This window comes from Arachis ipaensis, chromosome B3 (assembly GCF_059453495.1).
Source record: "Arachis ipaensis isolate K30076 ecotype BB chromosome B3, ASM5945349v1, whole genome shotgun sequence".
NCBI classification, from domain to species: domain Eukaryota; kingdom Viridiplantae; phylum Streptophyta; class Magnoliopsida; order Fabales; family Fabaceae; genus Arachis; species Arachis ipaensis.
In genome coordinates, this window is record NC_142438.1 from 41,069,219 (window position 1) to 41,096,575 (window position 27,357).

At 35.3% G+C, this 27,357-nt stretch overlaps 1 protein-coding gene across 1 annotated transcript; it reads right to left on the bottom strand.

The window, feature by feature from the left end:
* Positions 1–1,440: 1,440 nt before the first annotated feature.
* On the bottom strand, positions 1,441–23,796 carry NRPC2 (nuclear RNA polymerase C2). The gene is made up of 39 exons (XM_016333461.3): positions 23,315–23,796; positions 21,858–22,009; positions 21,564–21,690; positions 21,274–21,395; positions 20,966–21,058; positions 20,697–20,766; positions 20,535–20,625; positions 20,362–20,414; positions 19,927–19,991; positions 19,216–19,321; positions 19,006–19,116; positions 18,791–18,850; positions 18,553–18,591; positions 18,374–18,424; positions 18,105–18,203; positions 17,435–17,494; positions 17,251–17,343; positions 16,157–16,261; positions 15,883–15,993; positions 15,637–15,753; positions 12,911–13,027; positions 12,729–12,809; positions 11,949–12,053; positions 11,788–11,868; positions 11,561–11,692; positions 11,372–11,416; positions 10,295–10,372; positions 10,087–10,226; positions 9,898–9,985; positions 8,690–8,817; positions 8,464–8,593; positions 8,242–8,372; positions 6,147–6,272; positions 6,010–6,065; positions 5,370–5,440; positions 5,054–5,138; positions 4,365–4,468; positions 2,677–2,805; positions 1,441–1,854 (listed from the first exon to the last, which is right to left on the bottom strand). The coding sequence occupies exons 2-39, from the start codon at positions 21,908–21,910 to the stop codon at positions 1,804–1,806; spliced, it is 3,504 nt and encodes a 1,167-aa protein (XP_016188947.1). The 5' UTR covers positions 21,911–22,009; positions 23,315–23,796; the 3' UTR covers positions 1,441–1,803.
* Positions 23,797–27,357: the final 3,561 nt, after the last annotated feature.

A 27,357-nucleotide genomic window follows, 5' to 3' on the forward strand; every position in this document is an offset into this window, starting at 1 on the left:
GATTCTTTCAATTTTGAATTTTTATTTTAGAGAATAAAATATGAGTTTTTATTATTTATTTTATAAGTAGAATAAAAAAAATATGAAAAAAAATTATTTAAGAATGAGAAATCACACTTTATCTTCTCAAATAAAAATTTAAAATTTAGAGAATTCAAATTCTTTAGGCCAAGGACTATTGTCTAGGAAATTATGGTATTATATGTGAAAGAAAAAGTTTAGATAACTAATACCACCAACAAAATTTATTATTTTTGACTAATATTTTTAGTTATTAGCTTAATTCTTAGTCTAATAACTCCATAAGCATACTTTTAACTTTTAACCTACAGTTTTAAACATTGCTAGTAAAAAATGGGTAAACCACCAAAAAATGCACCCGAATAATTTTGTCGCTGATAAAAATGTACTCAAATTTTGTTATCGACAAAAATGTCCTGAAATAATTTAAAAACGTGACAAAAATACTCAACATTAAAAATGTATTATCAAAAAATGATTTAGTGATTGAATTTTGATACAATTTTTTGCAAGTATGATTAGAAAAACGAAATATTTTTATCCTCAAAATTTAGTTATTTTTCACTAAGTATATATTGTTTTTGTAATTTTTGTCAACAACCAATAATACTTTTAAAAAATCACAAAAATATATATACTTAACAAAAAAATCACTAAATTTTAAGAATAATAATATCTCATTTTTCTAATCATACTTGCAATAAATCGCATCAAAATTCAATCTCTAAATTATTTTTTGAAAAATACGTATTTAATGTTAGATATTTTTGTCGCGTTTTTAAATTATTTGAGAATATTTTTTGTCAATAACAAAATTTTGGTGCATTTTCATCAGCAACAAAATTATTCGAATTTATTTTTAATAGTTTATCCTAAAAAAAAAATAAGAAATTCTGCTAATCCTCTAACATTCTTTCAAAAAAGGTAATTTAGTGAACAAAATACTAACCATAATACACTGATTTAAATTAACAAAACGCTGATTTACCATAATGGTAAAGCATTTTGTTAATTAAATCATCTTTTTTGGAGTGAAGATAGTTAGCAGGAAAAAATGCTGGTTACCTATATTTTTTCACAATAGAAAAAGGTGTTTATAATGCTCCAACGAAAAAAAGAATGATGGCCGAAGTGCCGAACTTAGAACAAGAGAATTAATGTGCTGTGAATCACTCGAGCTCTTTTTATCACGTGGTTCACGTTAAACCAGCCAGTTTTCAACGAATTTGAAAATGCAAAAACGATAGGTTCACCCATTTTCTTGTTCGTTACGATTCTGATAACACTGATGAGTAGGATTTCTTTAATTGTCAAATTTACTTTTCCTTTGTTTCTGCTAGTTTTATTGCAGTCCTATTTTATTTTCGACGTCTCATATTATATACCAAGTTCATGCAAATTACAACCTGGAGTCTTCGAAGCTTGTAACACTTTCGTTATTCTATGAAGTGTTAACATCACTCTATTTCTAATAACATGAAGTTTATGTACATTCAGATGCTCATTGGTTGATGTGCTGCTTTGATTGGTATGTTTAAGAGTTTGTTCTACTCTCAGAAACCACATCATGAAAAAGGAGTTTCCTTAACCGTCGATAACTACCTTTGACAAAGACAGAAAACACCTAGAAATATAAAAAGAAAACTAATCTTCAGCTTTGCAAATCACTTGTGCCTAACGCCTATACAAAGAAGGAATAGTTGGTAGTCAATGGCAACGTTTTGCCTTTGATTTGTCCCAAGCAGCAAATCAGTTTTCCTCTCAACTTTATCTGAAAAGACTTTACGCTTCTGCCAATTTCAAGCGAGGAACAATATTCATTGATTGGAGTTCCTGAAAATTTTGAGAACCAAATCAAAAATCAATCAACAAACAGCAATTTTAAAAGCCGATGGGCATGATCTTTTCAATTCAAATAATAGACCAATTTAAAATTTCATATACACTTGACTATTCTAGTTTAATACTTTGATTCGCATAACAGCCCCACACACTGGTAAACGCTTGGTTATTTTATTTTTGTTTGCTTGAGTTCTGAGGAAGCAGACTAATATGGCTAAATATAGCCATTTCCAAATTCCAATGATTCCACTTTGCAGTTTTTTCCTTCTATTCCTTCTAGATTCTCAAAATAAGTATAAGAGAAGCAACTAAAGTGCTTATTTGCACCACATTAGATCAATGCAATGTCCCTCTTTCACTGGCTGCTGAAAGCTGAAACCATCTCAAATTAATTCGTTATTATCAAGATCTCGGTTTGTGCTATTTTCAGTGTAATGTGTAATAGAGAAAATGAGAAATTTCATTTCCTAGATTAAAATGCACATAGATATGAAACTATTTTGGAACTAAATGCATCTATCCTTGTTCTAATAACTCCATACAGTAATAAAATTGATTCTTTTCAAAGCATTTTTCTATTCTTGGAATGGTTAGTAAGATCTATCATTTTCTAACTTAACAGTGAAATAGGATTAATTCTTGCTCAAAATAAATAATTGATAGATTAATCAACTTCATATAAATGGAGACACAAAGGAGTTGATCACTTATCAGTTGGTACAATAATTTTTCATATAAATGAATAGGATCTCAATCAGATAACTGAACTTCCAGAATATATAAATTGAAGTTATCGAGAAGAGCATATCATACCTGAATCAAGAGCTTGCATGCATATGGTAGCTTCATGGTAGAAATCTTATCTCCATTTTTACAAGATGAACAAATGCCAGTTTTCAGCTTATGGTTGTAATATCCTAACAAACCGCATTCTCTGCAGACCTGTGTAGAAATGAAAGTATCATGAGTCAACTTGATTGTAAAGAATATAACGGTTTTAACTTTTAATGTACCATGCGAACAAAAAATAAAAAGTGTCTTTGGTTTCATGTTTGAACACTTTATTCCAGACAATAACTATTTCGTCAAAATTGATTTTGCTTAATATTGCAGAGATGATGAATTGTTACAGTAGTGGGCAAGCTAGATATGTAGGAAGCATGGAATCGACAAGCGACACATATGATACAACACGGATAAGGGGACTCGGCAATTTTGTAAAAGTATAGGACACGGCACAATCAATACAAGAATTAAAATCAAATATAAAAATAATATATTTATTAAACACAAAAAAAGAGACTACGCATATAAAAGATACTTCCTTGCTTCAAATACCTATCACTTCAAAATTTTGGTGCATTAAAAACTCTATATCTAAATACAAATTATTTCCAAATAGACTGAGTTGCCATTATACAGAATTTCAAATAATAGATATTCTGGAATAAAGGAAGTATGTAATTGCATTAAACATAGGGCACTGGTGTGGCGAGGCCAGCTAAAAGTCCATGCTTTGTGGAGTCAGACTATATAATAGTATGTGAAAAGTACTATAAAATTAAGAAAAAACATAAAGCTTAAGTTAAAAGAAAGGAGTTATGAATTTATATTAACATAGATTAACATACACAAACTAAAAGTTAGTCATTCTATTTAATGTTATGAAATTTCTAATTTTATACATATGAAAAGTTTAAAAACTTAAAGAAAGATTTTCTAAAATATAATTAAAAGTAGATGAAAGTATGTGTATAGCATCCGACATGATGCATAATGGATATAGATACGGTGAGTATTTTGAAGTATAGGTACTACATAGCCTCTTGAGATAAACATGATAGAGTACTGCCATTGGTGGTTTTGGTGGTTTGAATATAAACAAGACTTTTAAAAAATTGGGCAGACATTGTGTAATCCTCAAAATACCTGAATTTTAATTATAAGTGATCTTGAAATTTGAAGTGAAGTGATTTTTCACTTTACGGCTAACTTTTTTTTTCTCAAATTTTAACCTCTGCATCAAAGAAATGTCTTGACCGTTACTTCCAATATTTCCACTTTTCTCTTTACCCCATTCCAAAGAGCTTTTCTCCGTCATTGTAAAGTATAATACATAACCAAACCAGTATGATATGAGGCTTTGAAGGTTGAGGAAAGATTTGAATGAGAGAATTTTTAGATTTATTATGCAAATATCAATAGATTTCATGGAAGAGCTTCAATCTAATCCATGCAGGAAATCCTTGTTTGCCAGAATTAAAACAGAATTCAGCAACTTCAATATAAAGTCTTGCACATAAATTGTTTAACCTGGAAAGGGGGTTTACTTTATCCAAAATGATAAAATAGTATGCGTATTGGGACTTGGTTATCTGCACTCTGCAGAAAACCCTCATTTGACCTTTTAATATTACTATAAATTATTCTGTACTTGAAATGCATACAATACTGTAATGAATGCAATGAATGCAATCAACATAAAAGTCTAAATTATTTACCTGAACTTCGAAAGGATCACTAGATAACATGAGTCGCTCATAAATCAACATACTAGCACCATATGCAATTAAGCAATCACGCTCCATTTCTCCAACACGTAGACCTGAACATAAGGAGTTGTTATCATTTAACCACTCTATAACATATATCTATAAATTAGTTACCAGGAAAAAGGTTAGGTTCTGCCAATCCAAATCTAGAATAAATACCGTGATGAAATATATTGCAACTCGGTATTTGGAATGAATGGACATTCATTTTAATCCCTTGGGTTTGTTATCTCTGAAATTGGAAACCGACTCAGTTTATCCCTTAAGGTGATGTTTCCTAGCGACTAACTTTAATCACCAAAAAGAACTGGTCGGAATCACTTTTTCCAATATAATACACTAAAGCAAGGCATTCATATAACTTCAAGGACCAAAATGAATATACACTTTAGGGTAATTTGTTGGCCTGGTAGGCTAATTTGAAAAATACTTTAATAATTAAATAATGCTTAGGCTATAAATTGACAAACTATTAAGAATGCTGCTGAACAGAACATACATGACCACCAAAAAAAAATGACAAATAAAAGTTGTAAACTATTGCCCCCAAGAGGAGTGGGAAAACAGCAGTGTTCCATATTAACTTTTACTATTCTATATAAATTCAACAACAAATGAAGAGTGTCTAAAATGAAAACCTCCATTTCTAGCTTTCCCTTCTGTAGGCTGTCTAGTAAGCATAACGCGAGGGCCATTGCCTCGAGCATGCATCTTGTCGAGCACCTGGTCATAGACAAAGCATTTGCTTATGAACTTATGACATGAATATACGAGCAAGTTAAATCTAATAGAAAAATATCATTCAACCATGAACATTACAATATTTTTTGAATAGTCAACTGAAACCGAAATTATGGTTGGTGCCTATATAGGAAGACTATAAAAGCCAAAATTATGGTACCCCTTCTAGTAATCAACACAAATAGAAAATCATATTAAAAAGACTTCACTCACCATATGTTTTAACTTCTGATAGTAAATTGGACCCATAAATATATATGCTTGCAATGGGCAGCCTGTGATACCTGAAATCAAAAAGGAGAATGTGGATGCCACTTGTATACATGAACAAAGGAATGTTAAACTATATTGCTGGAATAACAACCCAAAAAGCGGAGCACGAAATAATTCATCAGTGCAATATGCAAATGCAAAGAGGTTCCATTAAAAGCATGCACTTTGCTAACACCAAGCAACAGCCAAAACTAAATCATAGAACAAAACTTTCCCACCTGGGTACGGTAACAACCTTTAGGACATCGTCAACCAAATGCCTAACAATTCTATAAATAACCAAAAACTCATGCCGATAACTGATAAGGGAAGATGGGTTGCTTTTATTCAATTGATTGCCCATGAAATATGTTTCTGAATCTTTATTAGCTGACTCTACGACATGGGATATAGACACAGTTTAGTTCTGTTGATCGTACTTATATTTCATATACCCACATGAACTGACTAGAGACCTGACCATGTCATCATATATACATGCATGCATAGTGGCGAGACGTGATCATTTCATTCCCAAAATATTTTAGAAAAAATTTCCATAAACAAATCTGAATTAATAACTGTAAGAGGAAAAGAAAACCTGAATAAATGAAGTCCTTTCCACTGTAATTGAAGCCATGCTTCACTAGTGTCTCACTGCCAGATGAATAAAACCATAAGAACATAAATACAGGTAAGTCAATATAAAGAATGTCACACCGGAGACAAATAAGATACCTTATAGTTTCAACCTTGTCTGCATGACCACTTCTTTCTCCAAAAGCACTTCCATAATGAAACTTGCCACATGAAACCCCTGCCTTGCCTCCAAGAAGCTCAATCATCTTTCCAACTGTCATACGACTGATAATATGAAAAATTATTAGTTCGCGTCAGGTAAAATGCATTGTTGTTTATCCATTTAATTACATCCCAAAAAAATGGGAAAAAGATCCTCTAAAGTGAGGCGAATTGTAAAGTAATAACGTAAGGGATTAATCACCATTAAATTTGTAACTTCTATTATATGCGAGTCCCACTACCTTGATTCAAAGGTGATTAGACTCTCATTTTACCAACTCCCTCACTTTAGAAGAGCTTGATCCAAAAAAAAATATTTTAATGCTAAACATTCAAAACGAACATGTCTTTTTACCAATGAAACTCAATACTAAATGTTACCACCTGACAGTTAAAGTACAATAATTTTGTGCAGAGAAACATGCAAAGCAGCATATATTTGCATCCACATCATATTTCAGTGACTTCTCAAATCTCATTGACTTTCCACAACCCCAATAACAAAAAGTGATGTGGCCCTAATAAAAAAATCTTACCCAACCACTCGAAGAAGCAGCCTTTTTTCCTGTTGACTATGTAGTGCATCATAAACCACGCCAATAGGCTAGTAATTTAAATTTAACTCCTCTATGCTATCATCTAAAGTTTTCGCTATATCCTTCTACCTATACCCGTTAGATTTTCCTCTATCTAGTCCATTCTTCTCATTGGACCTTCAATACATCAATATATATTTAGAACAGAGATACAAAAAGCACCAATTGGAGCATTACTCAGGCATTAGCTTGTAATCCCTTTCTATGCTAAAGCTATATCATCCCTAACTGTTCTCACAATTTTCATTCTCCCGCCTAGCTCTCCCACGTTACCTGTCACAGTTTAGTTAAAATATTTTCTCTCAAAGAAACTTCTCTCTCATCACAATTTCTTTGAACACTCTTGTTTCCCTCATTTTTCTACATGTTGGTTTTGTGTATAACCATTGGATTAAAGTTCTTAGATAGTAAAATATTGTTAGGAAAAAAGTATTTTTATTTATTTTATTAATTTAAACAAAACAATAAAAATTACTTCAGAAAATAATTTTGATAATGAACGTCCTATGGGTACTATACAAGTAGTTGTTAACAAAAGCCTCTTTTCCTTGGGGTCGGCTACAGGGATTAAGGATGTCATTGCGTCATGTCCAAGCATTGGGATGCGACGAAGTCTTACAGTTGTTGTCGCAGGCCTAACTTAACCCTTCATAGAATCTAAACAAAACACATTATTTTAAAACTACTTTTCAAGTAAAGCCTCAAACAAATTGATTATGGCATAATCATTTATTAGCTTCCCCAAATACATTCTCTCGTTAGGTTTTTACCACCCAAGATTCAATCCATCCAACACTGCAGATCAAATAGTTGTCCACTAAAACTTTCACTCAAGCTTGGTAGCACTTTTCTATCACAATTTTTCTTGACAAGCAAGTTTTACAAGACACGATTAGATGTGTGGCATTTATTTGGTGTAAGGATTGGAAAACTATACTTTATAATTGAGCTAAAAGAATTCAACATATCCTTATATTCTCTGCATTTGTTGTAATAGTGTTGACACAGAATGTGTATGATAGTACACATTAATGAGTAATACTAACAGATGTTAACCTTTTCCTTTTTTTTACAGAACTCATTCATAACTATATTTGATTAATAGCTCAACATGCTAATGAGTTCACATACGTATTAGAAAAATAGCCATGCCATGTACAACATAAATGTCAAAACGTTATTAGCATGGTGAAGATGACAAAGTTTTAGTCTAGAATCCACCATCTATTTTGTTATTCAGAGACCCTGCTTCATGTTTTGAGTTTAAGAATCCTTCATATGTTTCACCTAATAAAAATTTTACGAGTAGGAAAGACAGAAAATGTTGAACACAAAGTAAACCATGAATAGCATAACTCATTTAAAAGTGATAATGCAAATAAGAGAACAACGAAGCATATTGAAAAATAGTTCGACATACAAATAATTTGTATTACCTTGGGAAACCATGAGGATTCATTATCAGATCAGGACAAATGCCTTTCTCAGAAAATGGAAAATCTTCCTGCTGGACAATTGTTCCACAAACACCCTTTTGACCATGTCTGCTACTAAATTTATCACCAAGCTAAGGCAACATATTCCAACAAAGAGTTAGCTACACTACCTCAAACCATGTAAGATACTTAACATTCACAATGAACCAACCAAGACTTTACCTCAGGCCTACGATTGTGACGGATTATAAATTTGATACACATGTTGTTATTCTTGTCCGAGCAAAGAACCACCCTGTCAACCACTTCCCCTCCATGACCCTTAAACGATTGCGCAGAAGATCGATATTTACTGGATATAAGAATAACATATAAGAAAAAGGTTGAACCACATATTTCTAGAGAAACCCACTCAACTAAATCAAAATATGAAAAGTAAAAACCAAACCTATCAGGCAAATTTGCTGCAGACCCAATAATGTTACTTCTAGTATCAATTGGTGATTGCCTATTGACATAGATGTCATTTGGCTTAATAATTTCCCCTGGTGCAGCAAGTCCATCATCATCAAGTATCTGAAGGAAGCTTGAAAACATCAAATGACATTTGAAAAACATATTTTCAGGAACTAAAAAAATCAAACTAGGACAAGACAAATAGAAGAATAAAATTTCCTGACCATTAAATAACTCCGATTTTATACAACAATCACAAAAGGAGTAAAAACATTTCACCACATTTTTTCCCTTTCGATTAAAACAAAATTCAAAGAAAAGAATGACAAACAAGTCAGTTAGCTTTTCTTGGATGGGGTGAAAGATAAAAAAAAACAAACAAAATAAACAAATAGAGAGATCATAAGAGCTTTTTCAGAAAGAAAAGAATCCAATTAAGACAAACTGATGGTTAATACAAGATGAGAAGAAAAGAAATCCTCTTTACAGAAGCAAAAGCAAGAAAAACAGAGCATTATCTATAAAACATAGCTTTCCAATCCCTGAAAGATCCACTTTACTCCAAATAGAAGTCAAACTTCTAATCCTACACTATAAAACTCGCTTTTGTGAAAAACCATCATTGAAGGTGAGAGTTGCACTACCACCAAAACCAGCAAACAAGAGAAACTGGTCTATGGTTGCAAGGCACACTCAATAGTAGCCAAAGATACAAAGTATTCCATAAAATGTCAGCAAGGTAGGTGATAGGATGGCGTCTAACAGGTTTGGTTTAGTTTACAAAAGAAGAGGTAAGTAGCCTGAGTTGCTGTTCACTTGTTGATTGCTGGGCATTTTGAGCTTGGCTTAGCCTACAGGAGAGTTACTAGAGCTGACAATTAGTTAGTTAGTGGGGTTTCTACCTACCTATAAATAGTGTGTTGTGTCTAGAAGGGATTAGGCTTTTCTTTTCTGGTTATTTTGTTAGAACTATGGAGAGGTATTCTCTCTAGAGGAGGTAGTTCCTCCCGTGTATTGATTCCTAGGGGATTGTGATTTTCAACCCCTGTTCATCAATAAAGATCCCTAATTCTGCTAGCTAGGGGTCGTATCACAAGGCAATGCAAATAAGCAACAATACTTCTTGATTATATGTATAGTGACTACTAAGCAAATAAAAACTGTAAAATCAATTGATCAATTAATAAGAAAACATATAACCTGCTGACGTGATGAACTATCAGCTCTATTGGGCCTAAGTATTCGATCAGATGTGCCATTGGCATACTTCTGGCAGATGACAGTATACCTATCCATCAAGAAACATTAAAACACAACACTGCTACCTTAAAAATCCTGACCATGAAATATAAAGCAACCAGAAGCAAAACCCCAAATAAAATTGCATACTTTTTCATAACAATACAACGACCAAAGCCACGATCAAGAGATGACTTGTTCATCACAATGGCATCCTCTATATCATAACCACTGTAACTCATCACAGCTACCGTAGCGTTTTGACCTGCTCCGAGCTTATCATATCCAACCTAAGAACAAATATTATTAACAACCTCAACTCATAAGCAATCATATAATGAAACAATGTAATACTAACCAGCTCAATTGACTTTGTTGTCAGCAAAGGCCGCTGAGGATAAACCAGCAAATAAAGCAAGGTGTCCATCCGGCATAGCTACAAAAATAAAGATTTAAACTGCATTATTATGCACCCAGTATGCAAGCTCCTATACCTTGGTCAACCCTGCTCTATCTATGATAGTAATAAAAACTGCTGATTGCAGCAGTAAAACTACACAATGCGCAATAATAAAAACATAGGAAATAGTATCAAGCCCTCAGTCTTCATGCCAAATATTTTTCAAGATCAAACACATTCCTAAAACCAACATGGCCACATGTAACCATAAAGGCTTTTAGCTTGATTTACAACTAAACAAGCACTCAGGCTCTACAACCACAAAGCATAAAATCATTCTAACCAAATCCAGTCTCGCTATAATCAAATTAGTCAACATAAAGTATACTGGTAAAGTATAAATGGACTTGCATATCAGCTAGTCTTCAATTGCAAGCAGCTTCCTGTGGAGGCAAGCCAAAGAAACATCTCTGTGCATTTGATTTACAGGGTAAGATTTAAGACTACATGATCATAACTCTTTCCATACACTTCTGGAGAATATTTCCTTCACATTGGTGCATGTTGTAAAATACTCCTAGGCACTGCTAATATTTAAAATTTTGGAGCACGATCCACATCGCATGTACTAATTTGCATGTCTCTACTTGTATAGAGGCATCTATGTCTATACTATATCTGTACTATATATATAATAGGGATATGGAAAGGGTTGGTGCATAACTTTCTTTGCTAAAATGGCCTTCATTATATACAATCCATAAAAAAAATTCTTCGCTATTTCTAAGACCTAAACCCAAGACCTCTTAGTTAAATTATAAACAACTTGTCATCTCAACTAATTCCATTTTATTACTTTTATACACATTTAATAATTGAGAGAGTGAATATTGATACACTAGTTAAGGAATAAAGCTATTAAAAATTAGATTTGTTCAAATAAAAGAATTCCATTAAATTAGTATTCAACAAACTTTGAAATATAATCCATGCATTGCTGAGCTCATGTCAATTAACCTTCAAAAAGTTGCGTACCTGGTTGTATGCTATATTTCCCATGGCTTGCTTCCCCATAGCACACTACACTCAGTGACCACAAAAATAAAATCAGCATATACAGATATCAGAACATGAGAAGAATAATTTTTATTTACATATTTGTCACCTTCTCTGACACCTACAAAGATTGGAAGAGAGAAGGCAAGGTGAGATTAGGGAACCAACCTGATACGTGTTCCTTGGTGACTGATTATGATGAGGATATGGAATTAGTCCCGCACAAACTCCCAAAATGGTGAAAGGTTCAATCTCAATATGAGTAGTATCTGGTGTGGCATCTCCTTCATATAAAGCAATCTTAAAAGAAAAGGAAATAAGGCAATTGGCATATTTACTTGTCAGGAATGACTTTGAAGAAAAACCTAGCTAGAAATAATTAGAGCAGAACAAACCAAAGCATTGTTTTCCTCGTTGACATCAAGATATTCAATCAATCCATCTCTTAAGAAATCATCAAATGTGCGCATTCCATCCTGAACAAGCATGATAATTGAATTTTCATAAGCAACTTTTCTCCTTTCATTTCCACAATAAAAGCAAATGATATGCTTACCTTCAACTCTTCCATATGATCATCTTTGACTCTTGATATTCCCTTGTCAGCAATAACAAGGGGACGACAAACTCTACCACCATCAGAAGCTATGTACACACAATGCTGGAGACATGTCTTTTTACCATTAATTTAACTCAGAACCAAAACACTTGTTTAGATAGAATAATTAAATCGAATCATAAAATGCAGACAGAAGGAAAAACATGCAACTCCGACCAGATTGGAACCATAAGCATGTTCATGCATCAACTCTGATTTGATGCAAAAGGCTAAAAGCCAAATTCTGAAAACCAGTCATTGAACTGGTGAAATTTGAAGTTTAACCAGAAATAATAATAACCTAAAATAATAAATCCATGCATAAAACATATTTTCTTGGAAGACGGATTTGTGTTTTATCAATTTTTTGAACCGGTTAAACATGTGTTTAACCGGTTCAACCAGTTCACCGGTTGTTGACCTGTTTTATCAGTTTTTGACTGATTTCTTGCAGCCTATTTTTAAGCTACAACCAATTCTCAGAAATATGCTAAGAACCAATTCAAAACCACAATCATGGACATAATATGTATACTTATAAGGACTACTAAACTTGTAACCATAAAACTAAAGTTATATCTTAAAACAAAGGCAGTACAACATGTCATGAGGACATAAATTCAAATACTGGTTTCTATAGTTTGCATGAGGTTATGAATTCAAAAATTAAATTTTTTTTTTAAAAAGGGCAAGAAAATGAAAGGTGGAGGGGGCATCCATTATAAGAGGACAACTCACCTGCTTTTCATTGACATAGATGCTCACAAACTCACCCATTTTACCAGCTCTCCTCAACTTTCGCATTGCAGTAGCAAAATGCTTTAACAATGAGGGAGGAAAAGTCAAGCTATGGATTTTAAAAATGAGTGCATATTTGCAATGTATTGCATAATTAACGAAAGACACACACAAACCAATACCTGTGGCCTCCTATGCTTCCCAAGAATCAAACCATTAAAAATAACTAGAAAGGAATCTGGTGCATGAAGCTCCTCACCAGAGAGCTGCTCCATGTCTTCAACACCCAAAGAGTAACACTGTCATGGAAATAATGAACACTACATTATATATATGTGATGCAACATACAGTAAACAGGCCAAACATTCAATAAGACAAATATCAATGCGCCAACCATAACCATCTCCAGATTTGCCCAAATGTACAGAAGAGAAAACAAACCAACACATGAGACCACAGAGTACAGGTAGAAAACTGGAGGGAACCACTCATAATAAGTGTAGTTCTAACTTCTATTAACATTGAGCGATGGCCATATTGTTTCACTCGAATCTACAAGAAAGCACATTGCTGCTATAGGCTTTGAAGTTTTGATGCCAATGAGATTGCCGGTGAACAGGACTCAAATATTGGTTGCAGAAGTATAAACAATATTGAAATAGCTTCGGATATCTAAAAATATAAAACACATGCAGTCCAGTGGACGAGGTCCACTGTGATCCCGCCCAAACAATGTCACTGCAGCACCTACTCACTGAGGGACACATGTCTTCTCCTATTCTGGCTTCAAACTTCAAACATAAAACACAAACCACAGTAGACAAAGGCATAAACCAAAGCAAGGCAGTGACTACAACAGCAACTTTCCACACAAATTTGTTTCTAATTTTTTCTAAATAAATCAAAAATCAATTTCCAATCTTCCTCCATAAGCCCTAACTCCATTTCTTGCTCTCATTCTTCTCTCTCATCTCATCTCTCTCTCTCTTCATACTTCTCGACTTCTCCAATGAAAACAACTACACCGAGCTCTCCTTCCAAAACACGTACATCACCCCGCCTGTGCTCCCACCAAGTTCTCTACAAGGCTATCACCAAACTCTGGCTTATTGGGGTTGTTAGCGCCAACAAGAAGCTCTTCATCTTTGTGAACCACTTCCCATATCTTCAAGTCCACCATTACCATGGCAGCCAGATCTGAGATAGACCTCTCCTCCCAACAGCGACTACAAAACCTCCTCCCTTTGCAACGACGATGCATTTTTTGTTGGGTGAGCTGCAAAGACCCACCTCTTCAAACTTATTATTGTGAATTTCTCAATTCTCTCTGTCTCAATCTTGATCAACATAAATGATGAAAATTTTTTAACATTTAAGAATTTTAAATATATTTTTTTTCCTAATAGGATGAATGAAGGAAGTGTCTAGAAGCTAGATAGATAGATACGTGTATTTTTCAAATGCAAATATTATGTCCATGTAATTGAGTTCCACTATTAAGATAGATACGTTCCTCTTGGATAGCTCATTTGGAATTTGAATCTCCATCTAAGATCGCGCTACTGTTTTGATTGCTGATCTTAATAGGATTAACACTAGTGGTATGCTCCAAAGTCCAGAAGTTCATGGCTCTCTTTCTTTGGTCCACTGATATGAGTATAAAGAGCAGTTTAGATTCCAAATCAGGGGCTCAACTTAGTAAGCATTGTCCTACAGCAAGATCTCTTTGAAACAGGATTTTTGGTATCTTTCAAGAATCATGGGTTTTCCCAAGAACTTGCATCAGTTCTACCTACTAAACAGAAGGTTTAGAACACACAACGAAGCAAAGACTATGCGGAAAACTGCAATCCTTGCAGTGCTTATTTGGTTTGAAAGGAATTCTAGTTTATGACAGTTCATGTTTAACTATTAATTATCTTTGATATGGGATTAGCTTTTCAGCCCGTCTGTGGTGCTCAGAACATGGAATGTTTAAGGGTGTCAAGCTTTATTACATGGTCATACCCATTAGGTCTTAGATTTTGTAAATGTGAGGATGTGTCATCCTCTTCTGCACATTTTTCCCTATCTGCACAGAGTTTCTTTTTCTACCAACAAAAAGATAAAAAAAAAATGTAATTCAGAGGAAGGAGGATGCCACAAGATTCAGAGAGTGAATAATGAATATAGTAGGGGTGAGAGTGACAAAGAACTTGGGGATTTAGGGAGTCCCTGAAATTCTCTTAGGAGTTTTCTTTCTATTTTCTATCTTATAAAACCAAGCCAGATCCAATTTTTCCTCCAGGAGTCAACCTTCGACCAGTGAATACAGTTGTTAGGATTAGAGACAAATTTCCCAATGGACTTCAAGTTTATAAGCATAGAACTTCAGGGGCAGTTTAGGGATTTCTAAATCAGACTATAGGAGGGTTGGGTGGGACCTTAAGGCCTAACTAACTTGGGCGAGTGAGGAATGAGACTACTAGTCTGGCAATAGAATATGCAGGTGCGTGTTTTTTTCTATTCTGGGGAAAATGTATACATAGGCAGAGAGGAGGGTGTGGAAGCAAGGCAGGAAATTGGTAGGAATTGGCTGGGAGAGTGAGGCTGCTACAGTGTCTCGTTTCTCCCTTTGCTAATTCTGATTTGTTTTTTCTTCTCAAGCAGTAGAGCTGAGACCCAGCTTTGTAATGAGTTGAATAATACACTACATATTCTCTGCCCTTCATTGTGTGGTTACTTACAATAGTGCAATATAATTAAAATAGTTTTCAGCCACACTTAAAAATTTGATGACTTCAATCATCCCATAGTCCTAATAAAACATCTATTTGTAATTTACAAAACAGTCATACTCGTTAAACAATAAATCAGTAATAAAGGAAACGTCCATCAGTCTATACTCTATAATATAACACAACATACCAAAGAGATTAAGGGGGCCTCCTTTTCATCAGTAGTAACATGAGTCATCAAAGCCAAGTTCTTCACCAACCCACAAGCTTCTCCTTCAGGAGTATCACAAGGACAAAGCATACCCCACTATATCAAATAGAAAAGATAAGAAGATATCAGTTTTTCAGTAAATAAAATTTCAAACATTTAGAATAAAATGTCTGAGAATCATAAAGATAGTATATCATGAAAGTTTGCAATCAGAATGCAGCTCACCTGGCTAGGCTGCAAAGCTCTTGGTCCACTTACTTTCCTGGACTTCTCAAATTGTGGCGAAACTCGTGTCATTTGCCCCAAAGCACTTATAAATGATAATCTTTGCAACACCTGTAAATAGAGAAATTTCATCAATAGAAATGTTTCGTGTTGACACACAATTCCAAGCACCCTGATAATGAGGCACCTCCTAAACTAACTACACTACACCAAGTCATTTTGGATACTAAATACCAAGTAATTGGAAGGAAGAAGAGGGAAAACAATATACAACCTGTGTCATTCCTTTCCTCTTCATTTTGAACCTCTTAATATCAAAATTACCAGTGGAGAGAGTCCTTTCCAATCCATTAGTGATTGTAGGTTTTCCTTGTAAGCACTATGGAAGTTTGGAGAGGAAAAAAAAATAAAAAAGAAAAAGAAAAAGAAAATTATTCAAATAGCAGACATTTTAAAATCAGGTTGGCTAAACAAAGCAAAACAAGACAATATTAAACAAATAAAGTAGTAAAAGCAGTCAAGTATCTCTCTTTATTTTAGTACAAACAAACCACAGTAAAAGATAATAGATTCATGACATTAATGAGTAAACTTCTGATGACATCAAATTTTTTATGTTCTCAACCTGACCATCTCTTACTGAAATCCGAATAAAATATCACAATGACAACCTCATCAATGTGTTGACTGATGTCAACTCCATAAGGTGTTAAAGTTTCTCACGAATCACGACTGTTTTTGTCTCCAATAATTATTCACTTGCTGAAAATGAAAGAGGTAGATGACCAAGTTATGGCAAAGATTTTTTACTCTAGCCTTTGGGTATTGGATTACGTATAATTTTAACAGGACACCCTATAAACCCTGTACCCACACAACCTGAAAATTACTGAATAATACTACCAAGTTTGGATTTGATTTATGCATGCATTGATTACATTTGCAAGATACATCCACTATATCCCCACTATATATGAAAAGGGTATTTCATAAAAGAATTTGTGCACTAAATCCCTCCCTATCCCCACTATATAGTGGGGATATAGTGGATGTATCTTAAGACTTGAACCTAAGACTTAAGACTTGAGCCTAGGAGTCTAGGACTTTTTAATTTAACAGTAAAGTATTTGTCATCTTGACTATCCTATCATCAGCATCATCATCACCATCATCATTATTATTATATAAACATAAAAAAAAAAAAAAGTTTGTTACTCTTAAGGCTTGAACCCAAGACTTTTCAATTGAACAGTAAAGTATTTGTCATCTTGATTATCCCACATTCACTATTATTGCACACGTTGAATTTTAGGAAAAGGGGGGTGTGCCTATTAATCCACTAGTGAGTATAAATATAAAGACGCTTACATTAGTAATGTCAAAATGCTTAGCCTTGTCTGCCTTTTCCAACAGTTTGTCTATATGTGTTCTAACTTCAAGTATCATGGTCTTGAAAAGATCCTACAAAAGAAGGAATAACATAGATGCAATAATAAACATGCAAAGAATCTCCATAAAAGTTAATTGTTTATTAAACTAAATGAGAGAGTACCTCAAAAAGCAAAGATATTATCTGGCCAGATAACTCCAACCGCTTGTTTCCCACATAGTCCTACATATGGAAAAAATTTATGTAGTCAACCAACTAGCCAAAGGAACACACTGTGAATGCAGACCGAACCCATAGGATCAGGCATATTTAATTGCATTCCTTAGTGTTCTGCTTTAGATTTTCAAGTATGTATAGCCCACTCATTGATTTGTAGTCCAGTAAGAAGGAAATCTCTTGATTTTTCTTTTTATCAAAAAAAAAAAAAATCCCTACTTTCTAAAATCTGAGATGCTGCCAAAACAATTCTATGTAGGGACCACCTCAGTTTCTCAATCAGTCAGAAAACTCCGCTTTCCTATCACAAACTTGCTTGCATTCCTCCCGTGATTTTGTGACATAGTTGGAGCTAATTTCTAATTGTCTAGAGACAGCACAATCCTCTCAGAAGTGCTCGAGATTACTTCATTTCTAAGACATTTGAAGCACCTTCCATCAGTACTGGATGGGGATAGGCTACTACTAAGAAAATTATGGCTACTAAGTAAAAATGAAATATGGAATCTTCCCATCGCATAGGAAAATCTTGTTCACAATAGTTTTCACTACGTAACCCAGTCTTTTTCTCAAGATACATCAGCTGGCACAGTCATGTATTAGAAAAAGAGATTACCTTGTCATCCATTGCATCCTTATTCAGAATTGCATCCATCATGCGTCTCATCATAACAGCAGCATATATACATTTTGCCCTAAAATTATTTTGATGCACCTAATGACAGTAAAAGAAAATAGTGAGTGATAACGAAACACAATTAAGGTTATCAACACTCAACAGGTATACCGATTACGAAAAATTGAGTTCTTATACCAAGATGAAAATAAATGACCATAAACAAACATACTTTATCAAGCGATAATTAAAATTCAAATAGAACTTACTGGCACATGCGCCAGAAATACATCTGTCAGGATACGAAATGCCCTTCCTTCCTATATAGAAAAGGTTGAAATGACAAAGTTAGAAAAATGAGGAGGGAAAATTCAAATATTACTGCATAACCAATAGCATATAAACAAACTGCAGTGTGTGTGTAATGTAGAGAGAGAGAGCTAAGAACCTTTTCAGATGGATTGTTCGAATATGTGGAACTTTTTGCCTAAACAGACAATAGAAATTAGCAGAATCAGCAATAAACAATAGAGTGTGCATATCAAGGTTCTCTCTCTTTTCTTTTTTGGATAAAAGAGGAATATCATCAAAGTCTATGTACTAAAAGGATGTCCAAATTATATATGTTGAGGGGGAAAAAAGAATTTAAAAAAAAAAAAAAAATACGCAGAGTCTCACAAACATACCTTTGAGTCAAGGTACTCCAGTGCTTGTTGCTGTGTATATACACCATTTTTTGAGCATTCCTGATTTGGGAGGGGGGAACATAGTAATATAAGCAACAAAATAAGATAATGATTTAAGTAAGCAATAAGCAGAAAACTGTTATAAAAGACATTGCTTCTCTAATCTCCATAAGAATTTCTATATTCTGACATAGCCAAATAGATATGTCACTTGCCTCAATTGATGGCATAAGCAACAAACTATATCGTGGATCTCTTCCAATCATTTGTATAACTTCTTGATCACTCTCCATCCCCATACCTTTCATTACCACCATAAGAGGAACCTGTAGGGAATTAAAAGATTCCAAAATGTGATAAACCTAATTTCAATGGAATAGGAGAGCAGAAGGTATAAGTCTAATTGAAATCAGAAAAGTGCACACCTTTTTAGGAAACACATTCAATTGTACCCACATCTTCTCATTTTCCATCACGATAACTGTTTTAGTTTTTATTTTGTCTGTGCTGGCTGTAACAGATGCATTAATACTGAAAGCAAGTGAAGAAAAAATTATACTTTAAGAAACAACACAAAACAAAATAATTAGTAATCTAATGAAGTGAATATAAGGTATTAACAGATTATTAATGGGCTCATCTAAATGTCACAAATATTTACAAACTTCGAGATTTTGTCTTCTTATTGTCATTATGACCTTCCAGAACTTAAATGATAAGGAACATTCTGAATGTAATCTGTCATGGCTCTGTTCATTTGGCTTCTAACCCAAATAAAGGATTGGGTCCTGTGGCCTGTCTAAAGATTTTTTGTGCAAATCCATTTTTCAATCCTTCATTCATTTTATAAATTGGGCTACTTTTCCACCAGAACAAGTGCCTAGAGCAACCCATAGTTCCAAGAAAGAGAAACCATATGAATGAATCTCATCATTAGTACCTGATTTTAGGAAAAGCATATCACTCAAAAGCGATCATACTAGCCTACCAAGTAGACAGGGAGGGGGGGGGGGGGGGGAGGGACATCAGGAAGCTCCCAAAACCATACATGTATAAATGCCTCTTTGAATGTGCATTTATTGAATGCGCATATATAAGGAGAAATGATGAGCGACAAACTAAGAAGAATTACTTACTTTCCTTTCTTGTCAGTGTCTAAAATTATTCTATTCTTTGAAAGCTGCTCTTGTATTAAAATCACCTGAAATAAATTGGTGGCAGCATAATTCATAAATTAAGAGGAAGAAAATATAAATAATACCGAGATAACAAAGATCGCAAGAAATGCAATTAGAAGAGGTTAAAGAAAATAATAAGAAAAAGTTATGACAACAGTTAATAAAAAAAAGAAACCTTAACAACTTATCTCCATCAAATGTTTTTCCAGTTATTCTCGACATATATTCAGTTATTTACCAATGTCCATTTCAACGTTTATACAATCATTTTCGATTATTAACCCTTTTTAATTGTATCATTCGAAAACATCAGTTTCAACTAGTCTTGATCAGAAACTTCCAAAATGTGCCTCTAACTATGAAAAGCATTGAAGAAAAGAGTCAGAATGGCACCTTCTCAGTCCCTTTGATTACAAAATATCCACCAGGATCAAGAGGGCATTCACCTGATCAGAGAAAATTTAAATAAGTAAGATTTAACAAGGAACGGACAACATATAGGCTTAGGATTCAACAGGGAAAATGCATAAAAAATAAATAAATATGTGTTTGTAACTCATACGAACCAAGCCTTGCAAGTTCAGCTTCGTCTTTCCCATGCAGGACACAAGAATGACTCCTCAACATAATAGGCATTCTTCCAATACAAAAATTATTCTGAAAAACAAAGCTAAATTCATAATGCAGTTTCGCTTTGTAAAATTCACATCACAGTATAGTTCAAATACCTTTCTTCGTTTGTCTGCTGCATCATGACTCGTCACGTACTCAATATCAACATTTATTGGAGCCGCATACCTTTAATTTGGACATTGTAAATTGAATCATGTTTCAAAAAAAAGGAGTGCTATTTGGTCAAACTATAGTCTCTGCCATTATATACACACACAAAAACAAAGCACCAAGGCAAACAACTCTACAGTGAATATAAAACAATCTATTTCTACACAATATAACATCAAGACTCTGACATGTTTTTGAGGGAAAAGAATCTTACGTTTGGTCAGTCAAGCGGCATGTCTGTGGAGTAATATTCTCGACAGCAGTATCTACTGATACTGAAGGTTTACCAATTCTAATTTTCAAAAACCTGCAAGAAAAGCTTATTGTAAATTAACTATAAATCCAATCAAAACAACTTGGCATGGCTTGAGCACACAAAGACTAAAGAACAATAGATCCAGTGATCCACAAATGATATTCCTTGCCGTAATGTTCGCTCTAACTATAAGAACATATATGACAATTCACAAAACATAAATTATGCAAATTAGTCAGGGTACAGATCAAGACAATTGGTTTTACCTGATGTAGATATGCGGGAACTTAGTCATCCGAATGATATTGTTAGCATCGAGAATTTTCTGCATCTCGGTTTCTATGAAATAATTGTAGGAATCCAAATGTTGCTTCACCAATCCGCGAATCTAATAGATTTCGAAAATAAATTTAAAAAAACTTAAGAAAATCAGACGCAGCCATTTAAGCGGTGGCAACAAATTACTAATGCGTATTCATTTTGACTAATTATTACATCAAAATTCATAAATAATAAACCATCATTATAATCCATATACGATTACAGAATGAGATACCTTGAGGAACTCAGGAAGAAGCTGAAACTTATCGGTAGCGGATTTGATTGGAGCAGTTAGTAATTGCTTGTTGATGGTTCCAGCATTGTTGATAGGGCAATTTGGCAATTGGTTCCCCATGGCAGAACTTAATTTACAGATCAAACATTAGAACGTATAAAAATTGTTAAAAAAAAAGAAAGCAGAGAGAAGAGAAAAAAGAAAAAAATATCAGAGAAATTTAAACCATAATAACAAAACATACACCAAAGAAAAAAAGTGGTAAGCGTTTTCATCTAAAGAACAAAGACTCACTTTTGAGAATTGTCATCTGGCAGTTGTTGCAGTTCTTCCTGATTGAGAACCATTATGATGATGATGGAATCAGTTTCCTTTGTGAGGTTTTTGATCACTTGATCAAGCTGGTTGAACCCCAACTTTGTGAATATCTTTGGGAAGAGATGGGACTGCATAGTGTGCATGTGTGTGTGTGTATATAAGAAAGGAAAGAAACAGCAATAAGACAAACTATTTTAGAAAAAAAGAAAAAATGGAAAAAGGAAAAACATTAAGAAATTCAAAATGAATCTACTCCATATCTGTTTAATGGCTACATATAAAAATAAAATAAAATTATATAAAGCCCGTAAACCATGGCAAGAACCCAGAAACACAGCAATGGAGCAACACACAAGCGGCAAGAACAACACACCATCAGCAAGAACAACAGCAAAACAGAGCAAGGATCAAAGAGGAGAGGCACACCTACCAGCATACTTATCAGAACCGGACCGGTAATCGAACCAGTCGGACTATTGGGTCACTGGGTCAACCGGTGAGTCATAGGTTGAACCGGTTGACCCGATCTCTTAAACAATTAATTGTCCAGAGATTAACCAAGAAAAAGAAAACATCCAGAAAATTAAAGTTATAATGCAGAGGCTGAAATTATGACTTTTTTTTTGTTTTTCAATGAAATATATTCCATTGGAAAATAAACTAATATAGCAGAATTCCAATATTTTTTTGTGAAGATGAACATTCATCTAAAAAGGCCTAAGTCACATACATAGTAAAAAATACTTATTGATTTTAAGCATATTCTATAAGTCAAACTAAAAAAATAAGAACATAGAATAAGAATACAAAATGCAGTCAACCAACCAAAACAATGTAACTAATAATCACTTCTAACACAAAAATATCCACTAGCTACTGGCATGAAACAAAACAGCTTCAATGATCAATTATCATGTCTTCCCTGCCTCGTTTCCAAGACTCCTTATCAACGCAAATGAAAATTCAATGTTGAAACTTAAAACTGCTAGAACCTTCCCATTTCCTCTCCTTTAAAAACAAGCTCTTATTATTAACACTGACCTCTAAATCAAACTATTGCAAAGTGATTAGTCCACTGAGGAAATTAAAGAGTGCTACACAACACCAGAAGAAAGACCCTGTTATGGAATCTTCATCATTTGATTATCAAGCTAGGAAACAAATTTTGTAGTGTTAATGAAAATGTCTTCTGCTCTATTATCTCCCTCAGTTTCTCCAACTTTAGTATACAAGCCTCAAGTGAGGAAAAGGAACAAAGAGAACAATAAATTAAATCAATTAGTTTAAGATAAAAATACAATTCATCTAAAACTTTTACAAATTAAATCAATCAGTTCTACATTAGAATACAATTAGCATCAATAAATTAAAACAGCAAAAATCCAGTATAAAAAATTAATAAAAATAACTTCAAAAAACAAAAAAAGACTAACCTACACTACACTGCAGAAGCAGAAAGCCAGAAAAAGAGTCAGGGACAGTTTTCCAAGTTGGGGCCGTTGCAGTGTTGCACCATTGCAGAGCAGGCCAGCGGCGAGAGAGAGCAGAGCTTCGAAGAGGAGCAGAGCAGAGCCTGCAGAGGAGCCAACACGATGACAACGGAGGAAGCAGAGGCAGAACAGGCACGACGCGGAGGCAGAGAAAGGCGTGGCACGGCGGAGCCAAGGCGGCCGGGACGACACAGACGGAGAAGACAGAGGCGAACAGACAATGGCCGCGCGGCGACGAGGCAGAGGAGCCGGCGAGGGGGAGTGACAAGTGCGTCCTCCGTCGTTGGCTGCCGTTGTGTTTGGCGGTGAACGTGCGGAACTGCGGTGAGTGAGGTAGTGAGGCGAGTGAGTGAATCTATGATTCTTGCCTTCTTGGGAGGAGAGTGAGTTGAGACTTGAGGTTGGGTTTTGGCAGAGAGGGAAACGGTTAGGGTTTTTTGTTTTGAAGTTAAAATATTGGAAAAGTACAAAAGGTAGACACATCGAGAATACTGAACAATGTGAACAATCAATATGTTGGATGTTCAATTTAATAGATATGTAAATGATTATGTCCATTATTTTTAATTGGATGTTTATTCTTTTTAATTCGATTTACTCATGCACAGTTAACAATGGCTGGATGTTCAATTCACTAGGTGCAGATAGTTATCTAATGTTAAGGTTTTAGGAAGTAATTTAGGTTGGAGTATTTTTTTCAAGGTTCTGAAAACCGGACCAGTCATCAAACTGCACTATTTACTGGTTCACTGGTTTATTAGTCCAACCGGTCTAACCGTGGTTCAACCAGAAAAATCGTTTCATGATAAAATAATAAGTAAATTATAAATAAACATCATAAAATATCTTTCAAATTTAAATCCCTACACAAACTATCACCAACTAAATGTAATTAATCATCAAAATATGCAAAATAATTGCAGTGCACAAGTTAAAGATAGACAATATTACCTTAACGTAATTGAGTCAAAAAGTAAAACAAAACAGGCTCTTTTAATTCTTTTATGCTTGTAGGCTTTAATATAATCATTAATATAATCATTATCATACAGAGGAACTTTCTTGAAGGAATTTATGGCAACCAAAATAGGCCCTACTTTTGTCTGAATGGTACAAGATATGATTAACAAGGTTAAATATTGAAGTTGGTTAATCAGACCAAACAAGAATATTTCCCAGTTGTCTCACTGAGTCCAGCCAAATGGAAAAAACATCACTATGTACTATCGTAATTCTAGATCATATCTTACTTTCCCATCAGGCAGTGAAACAACAGACTCAGTTCCAGAAGATGCTGTTATCTTCACCACTCACCAGCTCCTAATTCCCATTTGAAAGTTGAAGCCAACACGAAATGACGAACTTCAGAAGTAAGGGAAAGAAATAGAAAATTCTAAACTATCCATGTCTTACTAATAATGAGAACAAAAAAACTCAATCTCTTAAACTCAATAATTACATCAGTTATCCAACTAAATAATTGGATCACAGTTATCATAAACTGATTTCAAAGCCTAGAAGCAGAGTGAAATTAAAAACATGAAGCATATAATAAATCAAAAGATCACCAATTGCAATTTTTTTAATAAGAACAGAAGTTAAGAACAATGAAAAATGAAGAAAGAATAACATTTTTCAACCCAATTTTAACAAAGCTCATCACAATGATTAACAACAACAAAAAACACTGAAGGAACAGTGAATCAGTAATATGGGCAGTGCAAATTTAAAATTTAAAAGTTATCAATTTAAAATCTATCATCAAATACAATCAGTGAGCAAAGCCAATCAACCAAGCACTGACTGAGCATTCTGTTATGATTCTGTGACTAGGAAGCAACAAATTCAAGTTACAGCAACAAATTTAACAAATCTTAGTAAAGTCCCGATTTACAGCAACATTTAGATCAGCAACAAGGCAAATTTATTGATTAGCAATTTTTTCAGCAACATGCAAAAATACAGGGAGAAGGGAAATATGGAGAAGAGAGAACAGGGAAGCGATGGTGCAGGGACTCACCAACGGTCGACGGCGAGTCAGCGACCACACCACGGAAGGCGACGAAGCAAGAGACAACCCCACGAGTTGCTTCTGCCGCCGGCGACGAGACAGGCGAACCACGAGATGCCAGTGACTAAGACGAGACTCGAGGGACACTGGGAGGCACAATCGAGCAGAGACAACCACGGACGACGAGCAGCAACCAACGCGCACAGCTCGAGCACTCACTGGCGGAGGGAGGCGCGAGCAGCCGAGCACAGAGGAGAGAGGCGAGATGCGAGCACACGACGCGGAGGATCCGGCGAGAGGCCCGAGAGCATGAAGACGGTAGTTCTTGAGTGCGACGGACGGCGGCAGCAATCTCCCACTCCGACAGACGGCGACGACGATTAGTGGAGGCTGCTAGGGTTTGCTTTCTTTGGTGGAGGCTAGGGCATTTGCTGCAGGAAGGAGTTGGAGAAGTGGGGGATAAGCAAGGTTCTGAAAACCGGACCGGACCGGCCGGTTCGACCGGTTTAACCACGGACCGGCCGGTTCGACCGGTTTAACTGCGAACCGGTAATGCATGCGGTCCGGTCCTCCTGTATTAACCGGCAGGGAGAAAACCGTGAAGAAACCGCTGAAGCGGTTAAAAACTGGCCGGTTGGACCGAACCGGTGACCGGCCGGTTCTTCTAAAAAACTTAAACGGCGCCGTTTTTAATGGTATTTTAAAAAAAAAACTGAAACCCGACCCGCCCGACCCGTTACCACTCGGAACCCCCCTTGGCCCCTTCTTCCCCATTCCCAAATCGCAGTCTCACTCTCACTGTCTCTTACTCAGTTACTCTCACACCCTACCCTAGCCCTCTGAAGCATTCGAAAACCCCAGCCCAGACGCCACCGCCATCGCCGGGGTTTGCAGGTCGTGACCGCCACCACCGTCGCGTGGTCTCTTCTTCCGTTCATTCATCTCAGTCTCACTCCAGATTCTAGGCGTGAACGGTGAACCCTAGCCCCTTCTGAAGCATTTGAAAACCCCAGCCCAGTCGCCACCGCCGTCGCCGGGGTTTGCTGGTCGTGACTGCCACTACCGTTGCGTGGTCTCTTCCCCAGTTCGCCCGTTCATTCATCTCAGCCTAGCCCCTTCTGAAGCATTCCCAGGCTCCCAGCGTCCCCGTGGTCCTCAGGCTGCCATCGCCGTCGCCTGCTCCTCAGCACCGCCGCTTCGTCTTCGCTGGCCTCTCCCTTCGTCGTCGCTGGTCTTCGCTTCGTCAGCACCCAGGTGAGTGAATCCTCTGTTTCATCTTCTCTGTTTCATACTTTCATCTTCTATGTTAGAATGTATGGTTCTGATTCCAGAACGCCTAATGTTGATGTTGTATTGTTTTGGTGTTTTGCTGCTTTGCAATTTTGGTGTTTTGCTGCTTTAGAACGCCTAATGTGTCTTGCTGTTTTGGTGTTTTCCAGCCAATTGATGTTTTTGTGTTGTGTTGAATGGCTGAATACTATAGGCACTAGGCAGAATTGTGTTGTGTTGAATGGCTGCCAATGCAATGAAAATTTGGGATCAACAGCCAATTCTGGGAACTTTGATTTCTGTTCAATTTCTTCGGTCTTCAATTTAGTGTTTTGCACTTTTGCTGCTCTGTAACTGTTAATTTGTTACCTTGTTTAATTTGTTACTTTGTAATTGTTAATTTCTTACTCTGTTTTGTTAATGCTGATGTAGATATTGAAGCAGCACAGGATGAGGTGATTGTTAGGGTGAGTTGCCCTCTTGATTCTCATCCGGTTTCAAGAGTGATCCAAACATTCCAAGAGGCACAAATCAATGTTATTGATTCAAAACTCAGCAGCTGCAAATGACACCATATTTCACACCTTTGTAATTAAATCCCAACAAGGATGTGAATAGCTCACAAAGATAATTTTGTTATACTGTTGGGGGATCTAAAAAGAGAAGCATTTGGAACTAGGGTAGTAGAATAATAGTTCCTATTAAC